This window comes from Leucoraja erinacea, chromosome 1 (genome assembly GCF_028641065.1).
Source record: "Leucoraja erinacea ecotype New England chromosome 1, Leri_hhj_1, whole genome shotgun sequence".
NCBI classification, from domain to species: Eukaryota; Metazoa; Chordata; class Chondrichthyes; order Rajiformes; family Rajidae; genus Leucoraja; species Leucoraja erinaceus.
In genome coordinates this window covers 4,894,203-4,916,756 of record NC_073377.1, presented here as the reverse complement: position 1 = coordinate 4,916,756, position 22,554 = coordinate 4,894,203, and the positions used below count along the sequence as shown (strand labels likewise).

At 44.3% G+C, this 22,554-nt stretch overlaps 1 protein-coding gene across 2 annotated transcripts in view; it reads right to left on the bottom strand.

The window, feature by feature from the left end:
• The window catches only part of ctnna2 (catenin (cadherin-associated protein), alpha 2), a 1,403,856-nt gene that overhangs the window by 380,223 nt on the left and 1,001,079 nt on the right, over positions 1-22,554 (bottom strand). For both annotated transcript variants that reach the window (XM_055644902.1, XM_055644985.1), the window contains exon 12: positions 15,348-15,548. In XM_055644902.1, the coding sequence (XP_055500877.1) occupies positions 15,348-15,548 (201 nt within the window). The remainder of the gene's footprint in view (positions 1-15,347; positions 15,549-22,554) is intronic.

The following is a 22,554-nucleotide window of genomic DNA, read 5'->3' as shown; positions in this document are numbered from 1 at the left end:
TAGATCTTTTCCCAGGGTAGGGAAATCAAGATCTAGAGGACATAGTTTTAATGTGAGGGGGGAAAGATTTAATAGGAACCTGAAGGACAACGTTTTCACACTATGGGTGGTGGGTGTATGGAACAAGCCACCAGAGGAAATGCAACACGATACAATAGAATTTAATTTATCCCAGGAGGGAAATTGATCTGCCAACAGTTATAAAATACAAGATACATGAAATTAAAGTGATGAGTAAAAAGGATTGGGGAAGGGCAAAGATTGGGAGGTAGGGGGGGAGTCGGTCTACCCCACGGCAGAAGGGGGAGGAGTTGTACAGTTTGATAGCTACAGAGAAAAAGGATTTCCTCTGGCATTCTGTACTGCATCTTGGTGAAGGTACTCCTCAAGATGACCAGTGTGTCATGGAGGGGGTGAGCTGTATTGTCCAAGATGGTTATCAGTTTGAAGAGCATCCTCCCCTCCAAGACCACCTCCCATGAATCCAACTCCAACCCCAGGATGGAGCCAGCTTTCCTGATGAGTTTATTGACCCCATAGGCATCAGCGACCTTCTCCCTGCTGCCCCCAGAAATTGGCACTGGCAACCACAATTGGTAGAACATCTGTAGCAGCTTACTGCAGATGTTGAAGGAGCAGAGCCTTCTCAAAAAAGTACAGCCGTCTCTGTCCCTTCTTGTACGGGGCCTCAGCATTCCTGGACCAGTCCAGTTTACTGTCCAAAGGTTCAAAGGTCAGTTATTTGTCACGTGTACCAATTAAGGCACATTGAAATTTCAATTTACTACACAGCCTTCCTAAAAAACAGGCAACAAGACACACAACTACAGAAAGTTAACATAAACATCCACCACAGTGGATTCCCCACATTACTCAATGTGATGGAAGGCAAACTCCAAGGTATTTATACTCCCTGGTAAACTGCACATCCATACTATTGATGGAGACAGTGGACAGGGATGTTTCTCTGCATCTAAAGTACACCACTAATTCCTTAGTCTTGTTGGTGTTGAGTTGCAGGTGATTCAGCCCACACCACTCATCAAAGTCGTTGACTCCCATCACTGAATCGGAAATAGTTGATGCAGGTACAATAACAACATTTCAAACATCGTTGGACAGCTACATGGTTAGGGATGGTTTCGATATGGGTCAAATATGGAAAAATGGGACTGGCATTGATGGGTATCTTAGTCGGCATGGACATGTTGGGCCCAAGTGCCTGGTTTTATGTAGCATGACTCCGTGTCACCAGAACTCCAACCACTTGCATGATTTTTCCCCAATGAGCTTGAGCTCAGTTTTATTAGTGCCCCTTGGTTAAATGCTGCCTTGAATTCAAAAGCAGTTCAGGTAATTTGGTTTTGACATTTTCTGGCAGCACAGTCCCGCGATTCAGAGAGTCAATGACAACTGCACCTTGGAAAAAGGCCCTTTCATTCAATGCATCCATGCTGACCAAGATGTTGACCCCAGCTAGTCCCATTTGCCTGCATAGATAGTTTTTAGTTTAGTTTAGAGATACAACGTGGAAACAGGCCCTTTGGCCCACTGAATCTGTGCCAACCAGCGACCCCTGCAGACGAACACTACCCTACACATACTAGCGACAATTTACAATTATACCAAGCTAATTAACCTCCAAATCTGTATGTCTTTGGAGTGTGGGAGTAAACCCGAGATCCCGGAGAAAACCCATGCAGGTAACGGGGAGAACGTACAAACTCCGCTCCCGCAATCAGAATTAAACCTGGGTCTCTGGAGCCGCAAGTCAGCAACTCTACCGCTGCACCACCGTGCTGCCCCTCTAAAGATATCTCTTAACCTCTTCTATCCATGATCCTGCCCGAATGTCTTTTAAATTCCTGGGATGTCAGGACTTTCATATGAAGAAAGACTGGATAGACTCGGCTTGTACTCGATACAATTTAGAAGATTGAGGGGGATCTTGTAGGTATGTTACAATACCTACCTGAATCGTGGCTGAGCATCTGCCCTACCCCGTGTGTGTGATTTTGGCGCTGTTTAGAGGGGGCGGGTTTAAAACGCAATTTTTACCAGGCTGTTCCAATCGAAAATGTTCAGCCTAGTAAATCATTAATGGAAAATCGCGGGAAGACCCCGTCGCAAAAGGTATTATTAGTTTTTATGGCCTTGTATAATATTTATAGTAGTTTAAAAATCACTCTCTCAATCCGCAACCTCTCGCAGCCCCAGGGTTTTATAAAGCAAACAATTAAAGGTATGCACCTTATTTTTACATTAAATGGGGCTTGTATATAACCCTGTAATTAAAGTTTTCTATAGCGAGTAGTTCATTTTGGGCTTTTTATATCCCGCAGTGTTTTTCTGGGCATTTGAGGGCACAAATCCAGCGCAATGTGAAAGTTCTAATCCAGCGCGTTCACAGGAACCCACTAGAAAGCTGATTTAAATTGACTTTAATTTACAGCAATTGAACACTAAATTCCTTCCATTTGGCCTATAAATTGATGTAAATGAGATTTAAAAATCATGTTTTATTGTGAATTATTTGTGAATATTATTTGGACACTTGGGCTATTTAAAAATGTTAATCATTTATTAAGAAATGGATAGATGTTTAGATCTAGAAATTGAAGTTTGAAATTAGCTACAATTGGGTAACTAACTAATTATATGCTTTAATTTCAGGTCATCCAAGTAAGATTATTTTATATTTGTTTCAGAATGCTTCAATCTATGATAACTGAAAATTTCATTCAGTTCTCTTAATTTTTAAGAAGGTTATGGGCTTTTGACTGTCCACGATCACAGCTTTTTTGTTATGTCCATAGAAAATCAATAGGGAACAAGATGCTAATTTCCGAGTATGAAAATGGCCAAAACCTTTTTATTACTTGAGATATGAAAGTGAATTAGGTGTCAAATTAAACATTGTTATGCTTTATCTGATGGGATAAATTGCAGACTTGATTTTTTAAATCTCAAAATTTTGTAACATTGCTAGATCTTGTAAAATTCTTAAGGGGTTGGACAGGATAGATATAGGAAGATTGTTCCCGATGTTGGGGAAGTCCAGAACAAGGGGTCACAGTTTAAGGATAAGGGGAAAATCTTTTAGGACCGAGATGAGAAAAACATTTTTCACACAGAGAGTGGTGAATCTCTGGAATTCTCTGCCACAGAAAGTAGTTGAGGCCAGTTCATTGGCTATATTAAAGAGGGAGTTAGATGTGGCCCTTGTGACTAAAGGTATCAGGGGGTATGGAGAGAAGGCAGGTACAGGATACTGAGTTGGATGATCAGCCATGATCATATTGAATGGCGGTGCAGGCTCGAAGGGCCGAATGGCCTACTCCTGCACCTAATTTCTATGTTTCTATGTAATTGTACTTATGTCAGTAGCTTCCTCTTCTCGCCGTTCCGAATATACATTACCCTCTGTGCAAAAATTGTACTTCAGGTCACCTTTAAACCTTTCCCCACTCAGAAACCTACACCCTCTAGTTTTCGACTCTCCTATCCTGGAAAAAAAACTGTAACCATCAACATTATATCTGCTCCTCATGATTTTAAATACCTCTACCTCAGTGACTTACACTCCGGCAAAAAAATGTCCCAGCTTATCTCGTCTCTCTATTAATTTAAGCACCCCAGTCGTGGTGAGATCCTTGTGAATCTTTTACCTATATGCACTCTTTGCAACTTAGTGACATCCTTGCAGTTGCTGGTTGATCGGAAGTGTGCGCAATGGTCCAAGTGTAGTCTCACTAACAACTTGTTCATACGTTCATAAATGATAGGAGCAGAATTAATCCATTCAGCCCATCAAGTCTACTCTGCCATTTAACCATGGCTGATCGATCTTACCCTCGCAACTCCATTCTCCTGCCTTCTTCCCATAACCCCCGATACCCATACTAATCAAATTGTTCAAACTAAATCTTGCAGTGATCCAAATTATCCATTCTGTTTTTAAAATGGCCGCCATATTAGCCCTACTTCAATGTATTTCTCAACAACCAATAGAGAAACAAAAATCTGCACAGACGATCACTGGAGTAAAATAATATATTCGTTTGAAGCAAGATGGGCTTGAGGAAGAAGGTGAGAAGTTGGGATGCTGTTTGTTTATTGATTTATCAAAAAAAAACAACAGGTTGGTTGTCATAAAGCTGTTCATATTATTCCCAGGAGGCAGGCAGTTTGTTATCTCGTGTGAGTGAGTTCTGTAGCACTAACACTCCTGCTTCATTCTCCTGTTAGAGGGTGCTTGAAATGCTTCATTGGTAACTGCCTTCACTGCACAATAACAGTGAATGGAGTTTTAACACCGATTGTAACATTCAGAGGTCACACAAAAGCCTAATATAAACATGGCCTCCCTTTTTCTGTCATAACCTACAGGGATTCGTCGTAAATCAATATTCCCTGCAAGAACCCGCTGAGCTGGCTCAGAGTCCCAGGAAAGGACCCAAGATTTCTCTATACGCAAATATTTATTGCAAATTCCCATGTTTTTCCACAGTTTCCTCACTCAGCCACACAGCACACACCCTGGCATCACACAAGAGTTTGCCAGTAGCGCAGACACCATCCGTGCATCTTGTGCAGTAAAAAGCTGGCACGCTGCATTAAAGTGAACCAACTCTTTATTACATTGCTCTTTACACCATTGCACCCAGAAAGCAATAAATTACCAAGAGCGGAGGGGTAGAGCGCAGGCCACAGAATGCATTACGATCGATTGAAGCAGGCAAATATATTTAGCAGAAGCAGCAGAAGAAGGTGTCAGTGATGCAGAGGCTGCTTTAACTCAAAAGCCTTGTCCTCTGCACCGGCTTAATGGATGTCAACAACAGATAGCAATTCCTCTTTCTGTCACCACACCAACATTGCCTCACGGTATGATTCATCTTGGCCAATGCAGGAAGCACAGTCTGCGGTAAAAGCATTTGTTTGAAGAAATAGTTTCTGACAGAGTGTTCAATGAAATTCTCCACACCTTCAAATAAAATTTGAGTTGGATGCCACCATTGGTAACATTGGGTAATAAGTAATATCAGATGAAACAAACTCTTTAAGTTCAAATGTCACCTTCCCCTCAGCTAACAATAAAACACTCTACATTTCCTTGATCATCGTCTGGTTTGATCTGTTGTTTTCGCACCTTTTCCCTCCATATCTCTAGTCTCCCTCTCCCCTGACTCTCAGTCGGAAGAAGGATCTCAACTTGAAACGTCACCTATTCCTTTTCTCCAGAGATGCTGCCTGACCCACTGCGTTACTCCAGCATTTTGTGTCGATCTTCCTTTAAGATCAAGCGTCTAGTACCTGACTGATCCATACCAGGAGAGTCATACCCGCATCCAGTTTTTGGACAGTAGCAAAAGGAAGTCTAATTCCATTACCTGGGTCTAATTCAGGATTTGGGAATTTAGCAAGGGATGGATCGCAGGTTGTAGTGGGAGGAGGAAATTATTTTTTGGGAGAGATGGAGAGGACAGAGAGGGAATAAAGGGCATGTCCCACTTACGCGACTTTTTCGGCGACTGCCGGCACCTGTCATAGATCGCCGAAAATTTTCAACACGTTGAAAATTCAGCAACGCCCAAAAGGTGGTACGACTCTTTGTGTGACTAGGAGACCACTCACGACCATACAGGCTACACCCTGGTGACATGTCACGGTGACACCCCACGACACCCCGCGACATGTCGCCAGGGTGTCGCCTGTATGGTCGTGAGTAGTCTCCTAGTCACTCAAAGTCGTAGTGTCTTTCTGGTCACCGCTGAAGTTTCAACATGTTGAAAATTTTCGGCGACCTATGCGGGTGCCGGCAGTCGCCAAAAAGGTCGGGTAAGTGGGACAGGCCCTTTAGAGTTGGTGGCTCAAAGATGTTGTTATCATCATCATCGTTGAAAACATCAACGGATACGGTGCCTTACAATGCTATGTACAACAGTGATCGCAACTTCTAGTGAAATATGGATGGCCGTTGGCTCGCTCGGATCTCGTTGCACTTTAACAGGTCTTGTTTTTGGGCCTGCTGGGGATCCACAGCCCTCTCCTCACCATCCAGAGACGTTGTTAAGTAACTAAAAGTAAAGAAAAACTGTGGATAGAGTCAAAGAATCATGGAGCTGTACAGCATGGAAACAGGTCCATTAGTCTATCTTTTACATGCCGACCCAGGTGGCACATTAGGTTGCATCCATTTGGCTGCATTTGGCCCATAGGCTTCCAAATCCTTCCTAACCATATATCTAGCCACATGTCTTTTGAATGTTGTAATTGTGTCCGCGTCTCGAGCTTTCTCTGGCAGCTAAATCCAGATATAGATAAAGCTCAGAGTGAAAGAGGTGCCTCTTGATGACCCTCTTTCCTCTCATCTCGAGCCTATGCTCTCTAGTTTTTGAGTCCTCTATCCAAGGAAAAACGACTGAGCAGTCATCTTGATGCATTGAAAAGAAAGTTGAAAAGATACAGCTCTTAGGGCTAACGGAATCAAGGCATTTGGGAGGAAGACAGGGACGAGGTACTGATTTTGGATGATCAGCCATGATCATATTAAATGGCGATGCTGGCTCGAAGGGCCGAATGGCCTTTTTCTATGTTTCCATGTTTCTATCTTATTCATTCCCTTCATGATCTTGTACACCTTAATAAGGTCACCCTTCAGCCTCCAAAGGCCTCCGGCCTATCCTACCTCTCCCTATAACTCATGTCCACATGCCCAGGAAACGTCCTGGTGAATCTTTACAGTATTTTTTTTCTCTTTCATGTTGAGCAACTACATTGCTTTCATTCAATATTTGAGTAGTGGTTACCGCTGGTAAGGGCAAGATTTATCACCCTAGACAGAGTAGATTGCTTGGCCATTAAAGAGCACATTTAAGAGGCTTCTACATTGCTGTGCTACGGGAGTTACATATAGACGCATGGTTTAAACCATGCGTCTATATGTAACTCCAGTGCACAGCAATTATTAATGAATTAGATGGCTTTTTAACAAAAAGTTGATCATAATTAGTAAAGAGAAACACTTTTCCTATCTTTTCAATTCCACATTATGAACCAAATTTCAATTCTACAGCTGGTGACAGGAGAAACTGCAGTTGCGGGAATCTGGTGCAAAACACAAAGTGCTGGAGGAACTCAGTGGGTCATGCAGCATCTCCGGGGAATATGAATAGGTGACATTTCAGGTCAAGACTACAGACTGGAGTCTAAAGAAGGGTCTCGACCCGAAATATCACCAATCCACGTTCCCCAGAGATGCTGTCTAACCCACTGAGTTGGTACAGCACTGTGCCCTTTTGTGTATCAGTTTAGTGGTTTAAACCATGCGTCTATATGTAACTCCAGTAGCACAGCAATGGAGAAGCCTCTTAAATGTGCTGTGTAATGGCCAAGCAATCTACTCTGTCTAAGGAGATAAATCCTGGCCTTACTAGTGGTAACCACTACTCAAATATTGAACAAAAGCAATGGAGTTGCTCACCGTAAAAGAGAAAATAAAATACTGTAAAAGCACATTGGGAACAATTTTACATTTACACCAAGCCAATCTTCGGAGTGTGGGAGGAAACCGAAGATGTCAGAGAAAACCCACGCAGGTCAAGGGGAGAACGTACAAACTCCTAAAGGGGCTGTCCCACTTGGGCGACCTAATCCGCGAGTTAAGAAGTGTGTCTTCGACCTTCAAGCTCGAGAGCACTCGCCTGGAAAGCCTCGAGCTGGATCGACCGTCCGAGATGAAACCGCGAGCTGAATCAACCGACCGCACACACACACACACAAACACATCACAAAGACGGGGGCCCTTTAAGTGTACTGATTTTCATTCCACTTCTCCCACGGGCCAGTGAGGTTGGAAGAGATGCAGGTAAACCTCTGTCGCACCTTGCTATGACTCTGCATATGCTCTATCCACACTAATGCACAGTTGGTTGGCACTGGGAACGATTGCTTAGGAACGGATATGACTCTACATATCCACAACTAATGCACAGTTGCGTTGGCTCCTGGGGATCATCTGCAGCAATGGTGTTCAATGGGTTTTAACCAAGTAGTTCTTATGAAATGCCTCTGCCAGATGGTTTTCTCTGCTAAATGTGCTATCTGAAAGAAACTCGCTTTTGTGACGGGTATAAATAATGCACAGCGGGTCAATCAGCTGCAGAGTCTCCAAATTTCAACTCAATGAAGCGAGGAGAGAGATTTAAATATTCAAGCACCTGGCAGGGTTTTTAGTTTTTCAACCAGGCTGCCTGTCAGTCAGGCTCACCTGTTACGGTTGAGACATTTCAACTGCATTCAGTAAGCCAGTTTCAGAGCTAAATCGAGGAAGTAAAGTCTTTCATTCTTTAAGGTCAATGTTGGAAGATAGAATGTGCTCTGCTTTTCTTGCAGGCTGCTTGAGAACAAATGTGTGACTCATCGGGTGCTTGGGTTTATAGAATCAAAGAATCTTTATAAAATATGTGGTTAGAGGAATACCATTTTGTCCATCGTCTCTGTGCTGGTCACAAACGAGAGGTCACAAACGAGAGTGATACCCAACCCTAATTACGCCTTCCAGCATTAGGTTCACAACACTGCAGGTGACAAATCTTCAACTACATGTTCAAGTACCTTCAAGTGCTTTCAAGTCAGTGGCGTAGTGGTAGAGTTGCTGCCTAACAGCGCCAGAGACCTGCTTTCGACCCCGACTATGGGTGCTGTCTTGTATGGTGTTTTCATGTTCTCCCTGTGACCACGTCGGTTTTCACTGGGTGGTCCAGTTTCCTCCCACACACCAAAGATGTAGAAAGATTGTAGGTACATTTTTGGTAAAAATTGTAAATTGTCCTGGTGTGGGATAGTGTTGGTGTACAGGGTTCACTAGTTAGTGCGGACTCGGTGGGCCAAAGGGCCTGTTTCCGCATTGTATCTCTAAACTAAACCTTCTAAATGTGCTGAGGGATTCTACCTCTCCAACTCTTTCAACCATCCTCCAGGTGAAACATTTTTTCTTCATTTCCTGCACAGATCTTCAATCAAGTACTTTAAATCTGTCCCCTATGCATTTTGACCATCCTACGAAGATGAATAGGGTCTAATTGCCTATTATGGCAAAGAAGCAGGCCATCTAAATCTTCACCCGCTCCTAAAAAGAGTCAAGAATATTTCATTGTCTGATTATGCGGAACAATGAAATTCTTCACATCACTTTAAGCACTTTATCACTTTAGTCCTTTTCCCTCTCTTAATTTCCTATATCCTGTAATTTATTTTATATAATCCTGTAATTAATTTTCTATCACACGTTGGTTTCCTCCAGGTGCTCCAGTTACTTTGCACATCCCAAAGACGTGCGGTTTTGTAGGACAATCGGCCTCTGTAAATTGCCCCTACCGTGCAGGGAGTGGATGAGTAACTGGGATAACATAGAACCAGTGTGGCCAAGTGAGTGGCAGTCAGCATGGACTCAGTGGGCCGAAGGGCAGGTCTCCATGCTGTATTTCTAAATTAAACTAAACATGACTACCAGTTCTTCTGCCACCTACTAGATAATTTACAGAAGCAATAAATCACACATCTTTGGTTTGACGGTGGAAACTATAGGACCTGTCATTGCGGTCATTGTTCAGGGGATAAAGAGTGATCTGCACACAGACAGCAGCCGAGGTCAACAGTGATTCCGGTCCGTTTGAGCTGTGAGGCAGCAGCACTAACTACTGTGAATTGTGCTAATCCTAATCCCACATCCTAATTATCTGAACAACCTCACTTATGTCCTTCCTTTCCTCTGTTCAATTCTTGCTTATCCAATATTTGCAATTTTCAAATCTTGGCACATTATATATCTTTCTGCATCCTCTCTAATGCACTCATCTTTCCTTTAATGTGGTGACCAGAAATGTACGCGGAACTCCGACGTGTGGAGACCACCAAACAAGCTCCAGGCCAATGCGTGCAAATGATGGAAAGGGGAAGGGCGATAATAAACATTAGCCAGAGACCAGTCACTTAGTCAATACCAGTCGTAATTATAGTGTTTGCAACCTGGCCCCTGTAAATAGCAAAAATATCTCTGATGCAGTATATTGTGTTCTGAAGTGACGGTTTCTCCCAGAGACTCTTTTTTTCTGGGATAGGCCAAGGAAGCTCGTTAATCAAGAACAAATATTATGGATGCAGGATATCCAAGATGAAGATAGATATTCCGGAAATCTGACATAAGAAACATGCAGCAGCTCGGTCAGAATGAAAAGATACTGATTTGAATCCATAATATCCTCGCTCTCTCGCTCTCTCTCTCTCTCTCTCTCTCTCTCTCTCTCTCTCTCTCTCTCTCTCTCTCTCTCTCTCTCACACACACATATACACACACATTTTCTCTTTCTCTTATTTTCTCCATCCCAATTGTTTGTTTCTTTTGGGGGGTTTTTCCAAGACTTTCTTCGACATAGCAAGTGATACAACACATCAAATCATGAACAAAAAATTACACTATATCAAGTGTCATTATAATACAACATTGCATTCATTGTTCACAATACTATCAACCCCACGCGGTGACCAGCGCCCACGGAAGGCCTCCAGTGTCCCCGCGGACACCGCGTGTTCCCTCTCCATGGACACACGTGCACGGACGTAGGCCCGAAAGAGGGGCAGGCAGCCGACTCTAGCCTGACCATGGACTGCCTGCTGCCTGGACCCGCGTATGGCCATCTTGGCTAGGCCCAGGAGTAGACCGACAGGTAAGTCCCACCCTCCCCCCCACTTGGCTCTCCCCACACCCTGCCTCGTGTCCAAACACAAGAATCGTAGGACTAAAATGCAACCAGAACTTTAGGAACAACCCCTTCAGATATTGATACAGGGGCAGTAGCCTCTCACACTCCATAGAAGCGAGGAACACGGTCTCTTTCTTCCATCCCAATTGTTCTCTCTCTCTCTCTCTCTTTCTCACTTTTCCTCATACTCTCTCCTCCTCCCCCTCCCCCCCTCTCTTCCCACTGCTCACCTCACCAGATATTTCCAGGGTTATATATTTCATTCTGTTGTCTGCTTCATGCAAATGTGTGTGCTTCCTCTCCATAAGGTTCTATATTCCTGCTTCATTGAGTGCAGAAAATGTTGATATCCAACTCAAAAAGAGTTCATTGGCACGGCTATCCTTCAACATTTGATTGACTGGCCTACCAGTCCTAAGTTTGGATTTTATAACCTTTCCCATCCTCCAAACTCTTCCAAAGTTTAAAAACTTCTGAGCACCCATGCCTTTGTGTTTGCTTTTCCCCAACCAAACCCTAACTCTGAAGACAGGGCCTGGGGCTGGAACTAGTATCTTGAACACCTCCCCATCTGTTTGCATCATGGAAACCTATGTTCCTCCGTAAGGATGTATAGCCTACTTCCCAAGTCCAGAAAATGTAGGTCAAGATCAAAAAGAGTGTTCTTGTCCATTCCCACCGCTTGAAATTCCAGCATCTGAGGGTGGCCCGGTGTCGCAGCGGTTGAGTTGCTGCCTTACAACGCCAGAGACACGGGTTCGATCCCGACTATGGATGTTGTCTGTACGAAGTTTGTATGTTCTCCCTGTGGGTTTTCTCCAGGTTCTCCCGTTTCCTTCCACATTCGAAAGACGTACAGGATTCTAAGTTATTGGGCTTTGGTGAAATTATAAATTGTTCCTAGTGTGTAGGATAGTGTATGGGGTGATTGCTGGCCGGCGCAGAATCGGTGGACCAAAGGGCCTGTTTCTCCACAGTATCTCTGAAGTGAAGTCTCTAAAGGCGGCACGATTGCGCAGCGGTAGAGTTGCCGCCTTACAGCGCCAGAGACCCGGATTCGATCCTGACTGCGGGTGCTATCTGTACGGACTTTATACGTTCTCACTGTGACCTGTGTGGATTTTCTCCACAATTCTCCCCTTCCTACCACACTCCAAAATCTTACAGGAGTTGGTATAAATGTAAATTGTCCCTGGTGTGTGTAGGATAGTGTTAGTGTGGGATGATTGTTGGTCGGTGCGAACTCGGTGGGCCGAAGGTCCAGATTCCGCTCTGTATCTCTAAATTCAACTAAAGTAATCTGTAGTCCCTCATGTCTCAAAAACAGTGTTGGTACACTTGCCTCGCCGGAGCAGCAATCCTCCATTTAGATTACACCAGGGCCACTTGGCTGCAGAGCACATTACAGCCATGCATGTGCTCAATCAACCTCAGGCATTTCATTAATAACCTTCCATCCATCGCAAGGTCAGTGTGGGGATCATTCACTGTCCTTTTCTATTCAGAATTTCACAGTAAATATAGGAATCCATGCCGAAATAAGGCAAGAGGTAGACTGGAATTCATAGGCTAATATGTTGCTGGTCACATCCATGCTAGATGAATTACAGGCAAGTGTACCTCTAACTGGCATTCGACACTCAGAGCCTACTAGCTTTGATGGTTTTCTGCAGTATTTCCAACCAGATTATCTTTAAGAGCATCATTTCATAGGATTATTGATTGGAAAGACAGAGGAATTCCAGTTTTCCATGCCTGGGTATTACAGCAGTATCTGCACTTTTACTGACTTACAAACACCACAATAAAAAAAAAAGTGCTGGATAACTCAGCACCTCAGGAAACAGGCAGCATCTCAGGAGAACAACGTTAGTTCATAAATTCATAAGTTATAAGACCAGAATTAGGCATTTCGGCCCATCAAGTCTACTCCGCCATTCAAGCAGGAATGATCTATCTTTCCCTCCCAACCACATTCAGGGCTGATCTATATTTTCCTCACAACCCCATTCTCGTGCCTTCCCCTGACATCTTTACTAATCAAGAATCTGTTAATCTGCGCCTTAAAAATACCCAATGACTTGGACAACACAGCCGCCTGTGGCAATTAATTCCACAGATTTACCACCCTCTAAGGAAATTCCTCCTCATTATTCTAAAGGTACGTCCTTTTATTCTGAGGCTATGGTCTCTGGTCGTAGACTCTCCCATGAGTGGAAACATCCTCTCCACATTCAGTTCAAGGCCTGTCCCACTAAAGCGACTTTTCAGCGACTGTCTTCGACCTTCAAGCTCGAGGAGACTCGCCTGAAAAACCTCGAGCTGGATCGAACATCAGCGATGAAACCGCGAGCCGGATCGACCGTCTGCGCGCACACACACACACACACACACACACACACATCGCAAAGGCGGGGGCCAAAGCAAGCAGGGGAGCGCTGTCTGAAATTCACACCCGCGATGAACAGGAATGTAAAACACAGCTGCACAGTGTACGGTAAGTCCTTTAGAGAGCGTGGTGGGGGGGGGGGGGGGGGGGGGTGAGAAGGGTAGAGAGGGGGGGGAGGGAGTGGGAGAGAAGGGGAGAGAAGCGGAGGGAAGGGGATAGAAGGGGATAGAAGGGGAGAGAAGGGGAGAGAAGGGAGGGAGAAGCGAGGGAGAAGGGGCGAGAAGCGAGGGAGAAGCGAGGGAGAACGGGAGAGAAGGGAGGGAGAAGGGAAGAAGAAGGGAGGTAGAAGGAGTGGAGACACTTTTAAGAAGCCAGACATATTTTAATAAAGTTTAGCGCGCTTTTAACATTACCAGTCGGTTTACTGATCTTTTTTTTCTCAACGAGCTTTACCTTCGACTATCTTCGATTACCTTTGATTGCCTTTGATTACCTAGGATAGCATTACGACCTACTATGACCTACCTCGACTAAGCCTACGAGTAAAAAAATATCGATTTTTTTCCATGTCGACCTTTTTTTACTCGCGGGCATTTTTCATCATGTTGAACAATACACCGCTACCTAGCTCAGGCCTCGAGTACGTGGGGACTACTCTCAAGCATGAAGGAGAGTTACAAAGACCTTCGAGGACCTCGTGTGGACCATGTTGTGAGTATGAGTCGAGGGCAAACCCTTCTAAGCTCGCCAATTAGGTCGCCGCAGTGGGACAGGCCCGTTAGGTGACGTTTCAGGTCAGGACCCTTCAATAGACACAAACACCACTGTTTGTCCTGATATCACACTGGCTGAAATACATTTTAAGATGTCTTTGCAATATTTCATGAAAATAGACCTTTTTGTTGGGAGGAACCATGGCGTCATCTCATCCAAAGAAACTTAAGCATAAAGATCAATCAATGGTCATTAAAATCCATGATTTATTCATTCCAAGGAACAAAAAACAATATGAAAATGCATTTAAATAAATAAGAAAATTACTGGCTTTGATTTAGCGATTCAGTCATACATCATAAAAACAAGGCCCTTGGCCGAACTTGCCCATGCCAACCAAGATGCTCTATCTACACTAGCCACACATGCCCGCATTTGGCCCATATCTTTCTATCTATCCTATAATAAGTTATGTCATTGGCACAGAATTAGGCCATCAGCCCTTCGAATCTATTCCACCATTCAATCATGGCTGATCTATCTTTCCCTTACAACCCTACTCTCCTGCCATCTCCCCATAATCTTTGACACCATTGCTAATCAAGAACCTGTCAATCTCCACTTTAAACAACGGTCTCTCCAGCCATCTTTGGCATTGAATTGCACAGGTTTACCACCCTTTGACCAGATGGATCCCTCCTTATCTCCTTTCCAAAGGTACGTCCTTGTATCCTGAGGTGGTGCCCTCTGGACCTAAACTCTCCAACTAGTGGAAACTTCCTTACTAAATCCACTCTATCCAAGCCTTTCATTATCCTTCTAAACCTTTCCTATCCATGTATCTATCCAAATGTCTTTTAAATATTGTTATAGAACCCGCCTGAATTACCTCGTCTGGCAGCTCGTCCCATTTACCCACCACCCTCTATAAGAAAAAGTTGTGCCTCAGGTTCCTAATAAATCTTTCCCCTCTCACCTTAAACATATGTCCTCTGGCCCTTGATTCCCCTACTCTAGATAAAAGACTCTACTCTATTACTTCCCCTCATATCTAATATTTCTCTGTAAGATCATCCCTCATCCTCTTGCAATAAAATTCTAGCTTGCCCAACCTCTCCCTATAGTTCAGGCCCCCAAGTCCTGGTTAGATATTTATCAGGTAATCTAAATTTAGTTAATATAGATAAGGTCATAAGTACTGTAATCAGAACAGAATTAGACCATTCGGCCCATCAAGTCTGCACCGCCATTCAATCATGGCTGATATATCTCTCCCTCCTAACCCCATTCTCCTGCCTTCTCCCGATACCTAAATAAAGTAATAAATAAACAAACTGACTTTAGGCCACGTCCTACACGGACCAACAAGCGAGAGTATTCACAGGCACCTTAAATCCCTCTCTACTCAGTTTTAAGAGTGGAGAGAATATATGAGGAATATATGAAGAATAAGACAAATTTTGAGCAATGAACCTTACCGGTTTCTGAGAGTAACTTGGTGGATTCCATTACTTTCTCAGTGTACAGTCCAGGTTCGTAGTTCTCCATCTCAGCACTGATAATGTGGATAACTCTTGCTGCTCGCCCTCGAATGGCTCCAGCGGTTCTATCCAGTGTGTCCACGTCGCTTTCCTGGAGAGCTATGACGCACTTGTTCACGTCCTCCAGTATATGGTTTTCTGCAAGAATTCAAAGGAAAGAATTGGAGAAAAAAATCATTTGGGTTTTAAGACTCCTTGACTTTTCAGTTTCAAGTTTGTAGTGGGTATAAGGTGCAGTGAAGTTGATGCGCTTAAATGATAAAACAGTAAAAACAAACAACAGGGCTTACTGTTCTGATTAACTATTATAAGTATGACTCTGAGCACACAAGATCAGCATTGATTCTTAATGGGCACATCTTTCCCACACTAAAACACCCCGAGTGTGACTATAAATAAAGTCAGATGTGGTGCTATAAGAACAAGTCAAAACCTTTTTCCAGAGGAGCTTTGAGGAGTATCATCATGAAGAGATGTATGGAAATACTTGGAGCTATGAGTGCAAATTCAACATTTCTGATGAAAGGAAAGCAGCCATGGAAAGGAAATCATCGAAGGCAGACACAAAGTGCTGGAGTAACTCAGCGGATCAGGCAATATCTCCAGTGAAAAAGGACGGGTAACGTTTCAGGTCGGGATTCTTTTTCAGACTTTCAAATCATCTCTGCGAGTATGATCAGCCATGATCACATTGAACGGCGGTGCTGGCTCGAAGGGCCGAATGGCCTACTACTCCTGCACCTATTGTCTATTGTCTATTGAGTAAAGGACAAAGAATTGGAGGACCTTCTTTTTGATGAGCTGGCCTTCGGATTAACCCTCTCTGCACCCTAAAATGGTCACTCATGCTCTGCCCACGGCTGCAATAATCCTTTGTAGCCATGCGATTGCAAACAGACTTGTGGTCACTCTGCCAAGGTGGTCTCTTGTAGCAGAGTGGTCAGTAAGTTCATAACTACTAATAGCAGAATTAGGCTATTTGGCTCAAGTCTACTCCGCCATTCAATCATGGCTGATCTATCTCTCCTAACACCATTCCCCTGCCTTCTTCCTGGGATGTCAGGACTGATTCCTGGGATGTCAGGACTGATTCCTGGGATGTCAGGACTTTCATATGAAGAAAGACTGGATAGACTCGGCTTGTACTCACTAGAATTTAGGAGATTGAGGGGGGATCTTATAGAAACGTACAAAATTCTTAAGGGGTTGGACAGGCTAGATGCAGGAAGATTGTTCCCGATGTTGGGGGAAGTCCAGGACAAGGGGTCACAGCTTAAGGATAAGGGGGAAATCCTGTAGAACCGAGATGAGAAAAACATTTTTTTACACAGAGAGTGGTGAATCTCTGGAACTCTCTGCCACAGAAGGTAGTTGAGGCCACAGTTCATTGGCTATATTTAAGAGGGAGTTAGATGTGTCTCTTGTGGCTAAAGGGATCAGGGGGTATTGAGAGAAGGCAGGTACAGGATACTGAGTTGGATGACCAGCCATGATCATATTGAATGGCGGTGCAGGCTCGAAGGATCGAATGATTTACTCCTGCACCTATTTTCTATTTCTATGTTTCTATGTCTACTCCGCCATTCAATCATGGCTGATCTATCTCTCCATCTATTCCCCTGCCTTCTTCCATAACCTCTGACACCTGTACTAATCAAGAATCTATCTATCTGCGCCTTAAATATATCCACTGACTTTGCCTCCACGGACTTCTGTGGCAATGAATTCCACAGATTCACCACCCTCTGACTAAAGACATTCCTCAAGACCTTTCTAAAGTTATATCCTTTTATTCTGAGGCTGTGGCCTCTGGTCCTAGAATCTCCCGCTCGTGGGAACATCCTTTCCACATCCACTCTATCCAGGCTTTCACTATTCAGTAAGTTCCTCATCCTTCTAAACTCCAGCGAGTACAGGCCCTGTGCATTCAAACACTCATCATATATTAATCTAATCATTCCTGGGATTATTCCTGTAAACCTCCTCTGTACCATCTCCAATGTGAGCACATCCTTCCTCAGATATGGGGCCCATAACTGCTCACAATACTCTAATTATAGTTTGACCAGTGTCTTATAAATCTTAACCAGTGCATCCCTGTTTTCTATTCTAGCCCTCTCAAAATAAATGCGACCATTACATTTGTCTTCCTTACTACCGATTCGACTTGCAAATTAGCTTTTTGGGAATGCTGCACTTTGCAACTCAGATTTCTGAAGTTCTCTCCCCTTTTAGAAAACAGTCAATGCCTTTGGTGTCAGCTTGGTTTGGACTCTGGCTTAGAACCAGTTGAAATAGATTAAAAAAAATTAAAAATTGTTTTCCTTTAAATGTAACGTTCCAGAAAAAACACATGAAAATCAATTAAAAGATGGATATCAATTAAGAATTAGAAAAAACTTCCACTTAACTCTTCCACATTGTGACCCCTTTCAGAAGGGTGGTACTTAATGCCATAGCTGTGACTGGTGAAAAGCTAAGGGACTACATATCCAATGATTCGCACTGTTAACTCAGGCAAAGCTGGAATTGGCCCTGGTCCCAGAATTCATAGGAAAAGTGAAAGGGCAGTGCGCAGGCACAGAAGTCGGCACAACCCTGAACTGCATGTTGTGGCCAGCCAGCCACCAATGCTCTGTGTAACCTCTTGTGTGTTCATCAGCTCAATTCATCCAGTGTAATTTAGTTCATTATAGTCACGTGGTACATTGAAAAGCTTTTGTTTGCGTGCCTTCCAATCAAGGAAAAGACTATACTTGATTACAATCACGCCGTTCATGGTGTACAGATAAAGTATAAAGGGTACACCATTTAGTGCAAGATAAAGACGGATAAAGTCCTCAGAGGACATAGGCTTAAGGTGAAGGGGAAGAGATTGAACAGGAAGGTGGAATCCCATATAGATAGGGTGGTAAAGAAAGCTTTTGGTATGCTAGCCTTTATAAATCAGAGCATTGAGTATAGAAGCTGGGATGTAATGTTAAAATTGTCCAAGGCTTTGGTGAGGGGTAACATGAGGGGGAACTTCTTTACTCAGAGAGTGGTAGCGGTATGGAATGAGCTTCCAGTGAAAGTGGTGGAGGCAGGTTCGTTGGTATAATTTAAAAATAAATTGGATAGGCATATGGATGAGAAGGGAATGGAGGGTTATGGTATGAGTGCAGGCAGGTGGGACTAAGGGAAAAAAGTTGTTCGGCACGCACTTGTAGGGCCGAGATGGCCTGTTTCCGTGCTGTAATTGTTATACAGTTATATGGTTGTTATATGGAATCTAAGGGGTAACTTTTTCACGCAAAGGGTGGTGGGTGTAAGGAACTAGCTACCAGAGGAGGCATTTGTGGAAGGGACTACCCCAATTTTTAAGAAATGCAGGCACATGGATTGGACCAGTTTGGAGGGATATGTGTTAAAGGCAGGCAGGTGGGCCGAGTGTAGCTGGGACATGTTGGCCGGTGTGGGCGACTTGTTTCCGCACTGTATCACTTGATGGCTCTATGGCTGTAAGCCTGATTAAAGTTAGTTCAAAGGTAAGGAACTGCAGTTGAGCTGATCTGTGTGAAGAAGCATCCCGACCAGAAATGTCTCTTCTCCATATTCTCCAGAGATACGACCAGACCCGCTGAGTTACTCCAGCACTTGTACCTTTTTTATTGTAAACCGGCAACTGCATTTCCTGTAGGCACACTTCTTCACACTGATGATGGATGGGGGCAGAAAGCTTGAAGAGAGGTTGGGGGGGAGGGGCAGGATAAATCTATTGCCAGAGTGAGGCCATACGCAAACTAGAGAAACAGCATCTCAGTTTTCCACTTGGGTAGCTACAACACAACGGTATGAACATTACATTCTCCAATTTAGGGTAACTACAACCCTCCTTCTACACACACACACACACGCACACACACGCACACACGCACACACGCACACAAGCACACGCACACACACACGCACACACACACGCACACACACACGCACACACACACAATCTATATCTCTCATGATTTTATACACCTCTATAAGATCACCCCTCATCCTCCTGCACTCTCCAAGGAATAGAGCTCCCCCCTACTCAACCTCTCCCTATAGCTCAGACCATCTAGCCCTGGCAATATTCTTGTAAATGATCTCTGTACCCTTTCCAGCTTGACAACATTCTTCCTATAACACAGTGCCCAGAACTGAACACAATACTCTAAACGTGGCCTCACCAACGCCTTATACAATTGCAACATGACCTCCCAACTTCTATACTCAATAATTTGAGTGATGAAGGCCAGTGTGCCAAAAGCCTTTTTGACCACCCGATCTACCTGCGACTCCATCTTCAAGGAACCATGCACCTGCACTCCTGCACTGATACGTATTTCTCCCCTCCCCCTCTCCTGCCATCAACATTCCTTTCTTTAGCTTCACAATTCACAACTCTTCAATCCTTTTGTCTCCCATACCTTCTGTCTTTTCATCCCTAGTTTTTGTCCAACCATCTGCCTATCAAAATCCTCCCTCACTCCTATTACTTCCAGGCTTTGTCCTTTAGACTTTAAAGATACAGCCTGTATAAAATGGTCCTTCGGCCCACCAGGTAGGCGCCGACCCCCCTATACACTAGTTCTATCCTACACTTCCTGGACAATTTACAATTTACAATAGCCAATTAACCTACAAACCTGCATGTCATTGGAGTATGGGAGGAAACCGGAGAACCCGGAGAAAACTCACGTGGTCACAGCGAGAATGTAAAAACTCCATTTGGACAGGACCCATAGTCAGGATCGAACCCGGGTCTGTGACACTGTGAGGCAGAAGCTCTACTGCTGTGCCATTGTGTACCATGTGTCCTGCCCAGCCTCACTTTGAGATTTCTATCCACCCCTCCCACCCCCCCAGCCCACAATCAGGAGGGACCTGAAGAAGGCCCCTGATCCAAAATGTCACCAATCCGCGAGGCCGTACGGCTCAAGCGACCACGTTAGGTCGCGCTTGCCGCATGGTCGCATGCTCGCCCAAACTGTCCAAGTCACCCTGCATCTTCATAGCATCCTCATTGCAGTTCACACTGCCACTCAGCTTTGTGTCATCTGCAAATTTGCTAATCTTACTTTTAATTCCTTCATCTGATTCATTCATGTATTCAATGGTGACATTTTGGATCGCTGAGGGTCAATCCAACACATTGTGGTGTTTTATTCCTGGCAAGTGATGGGTTGATATAGATGAAGGAATTTTGGGATTGGCAGATGATTGGACAGAGATGATGAAAAAAAAAAAAGGTGGGAGATAAGGATTTGATAGAAGATATGGGAAATGTGAAGTCCGATGAAGGAATATAGGTGGAAGGGGATGGGGGGGGGGGGGGGGGGGAAAAGGGGTGGAATGGGTGCATATCAAGGCAGGGCACAGGGATGAGAGGGGAGAAAAGAAGGGGAAAGAAATAGGCAGGAGATACTGAATATGTACCCAAATATATTTACCCAAAATTGCCGGTTGCCATGCCGAGTCACTCCAATGTAAAATAGAACACATTGGGGCCACTGAATGCAAAAGATTCAGCTCATTAATTTAAACATAGGGGGTTGTAACCACTTATATTTAAACTGGCTAACTTTCCATTCACAAAAACAAAATCAGATTGTTCCCTGATTCGTATCCCTAAGGGTAATTTCAGCAAACACTTTGCTTTTAAAACATTTTTAGGTGACATGACACTGTTTGAATTGGTGTACATTTAATAGCCAAATTACAGCACAAACCTCTTTGATGACCTGAGCTATTGTTACCTGGAATGCACAGCGTGAAAGGGTAATGGATATAAATTCAATGGCAACTTTCAGAAGCCAACTGTGTAAATACTTGAAATGTGAATTTAGGACGACATTGAGGAAAGATTTAGGGAATTGACAGCAAAACACAGATTAGTTAACCAGTTAAGACAGACACAAAATGCTGGAGCAACTCAAATGGACAGGCACCATCTCTGGAGAGAAAAAATGGCTGATGTTTCGGGTCCGAAACCTTCTTCAGACCAATTTAGGCATACAATGAACAACAGATGCAGGTTTACGGAAACACACATAAGTTTATATTCATAAATCATAGGAGCAGAGTTAGGCCATTCGGCCCATCAAATCTACTTTGCCAATCAATCACGGCTGATCGATATTTCCCTCTCAACCCCATTCATAGACAACAGAGAATAGGTGCAAGAGTAGGCCATTTGGTCCTTCGAACCAGCACCGCCATTCAATGTGATCATGGCTAAGCATGCACAATCAGTACCCCGTTCCTGCCCTCTCCCCATACCCCTTGATTCAGCTAGCCCTAAGAGTTCTATCTAAAGGGCCTGTCCCACGAGCATGCGACCTGCATGTGGCAAGCGACCAAACCTGAAGCGGGGGCCGCGCGGTGGTCGAGTGAGGGACGTGAAGTTCGAGCGAAGTCCGCGGGAAGTTTGTGCGTGACGTACGGCGTCAAGACGCTGCGTACTGCGTCGAGATGCTGTGCACGCCCGTCGAGGCTGTGCATACGGCGTCAATGCTATTGCGGGCCGGCAGGCCGTTGCCGTGCGGAATTTTTGAACACGGTCAGTTTTTCGCAGCCCCGCGTGATGCAGGACCAGCTCCGCACAACTCCATATGGCTCCGGCAATCGAAGTGGGACCGGCCCCGCGAGGCCGTACGGCTCAAGCGACCACGTTAGGTCGCGCTTGCCGCATGGAGTCGCATGCTCGCCCAAACTGTCCAAGTCACCCTGCATCGTCATAGCATCCTCATTGCAGTTCACACTGCCACTCAGCTTTGTGTCATCTGCAAATTTGCTAATCTTACTTTTAATTCCTTCATCTGATTAATTCATGTATATTGTAAATAGCTGCGGTCCCACCACCGAGCCTTGCAGCACCCCACTAGTCACTGCCTGCCATTCTGAAAGGGACCCGTTAATCCCTACTCTTTGTTTCCTGTCTGCCAAATAATTTTCTATCCATGTCAAAACCTGACCCCCAATAGCATGTGCTCTAATTTTGCTCACTAATCTGTGTGGGACCCTATCAAAGGCTTTCTGAAAGTCCAGGTACACTACATCCACTGGCTCTCCCTTGTCCATTTTACTTGTTACATTCTCAAAAAATTCCAAAAGATTTGTCAAG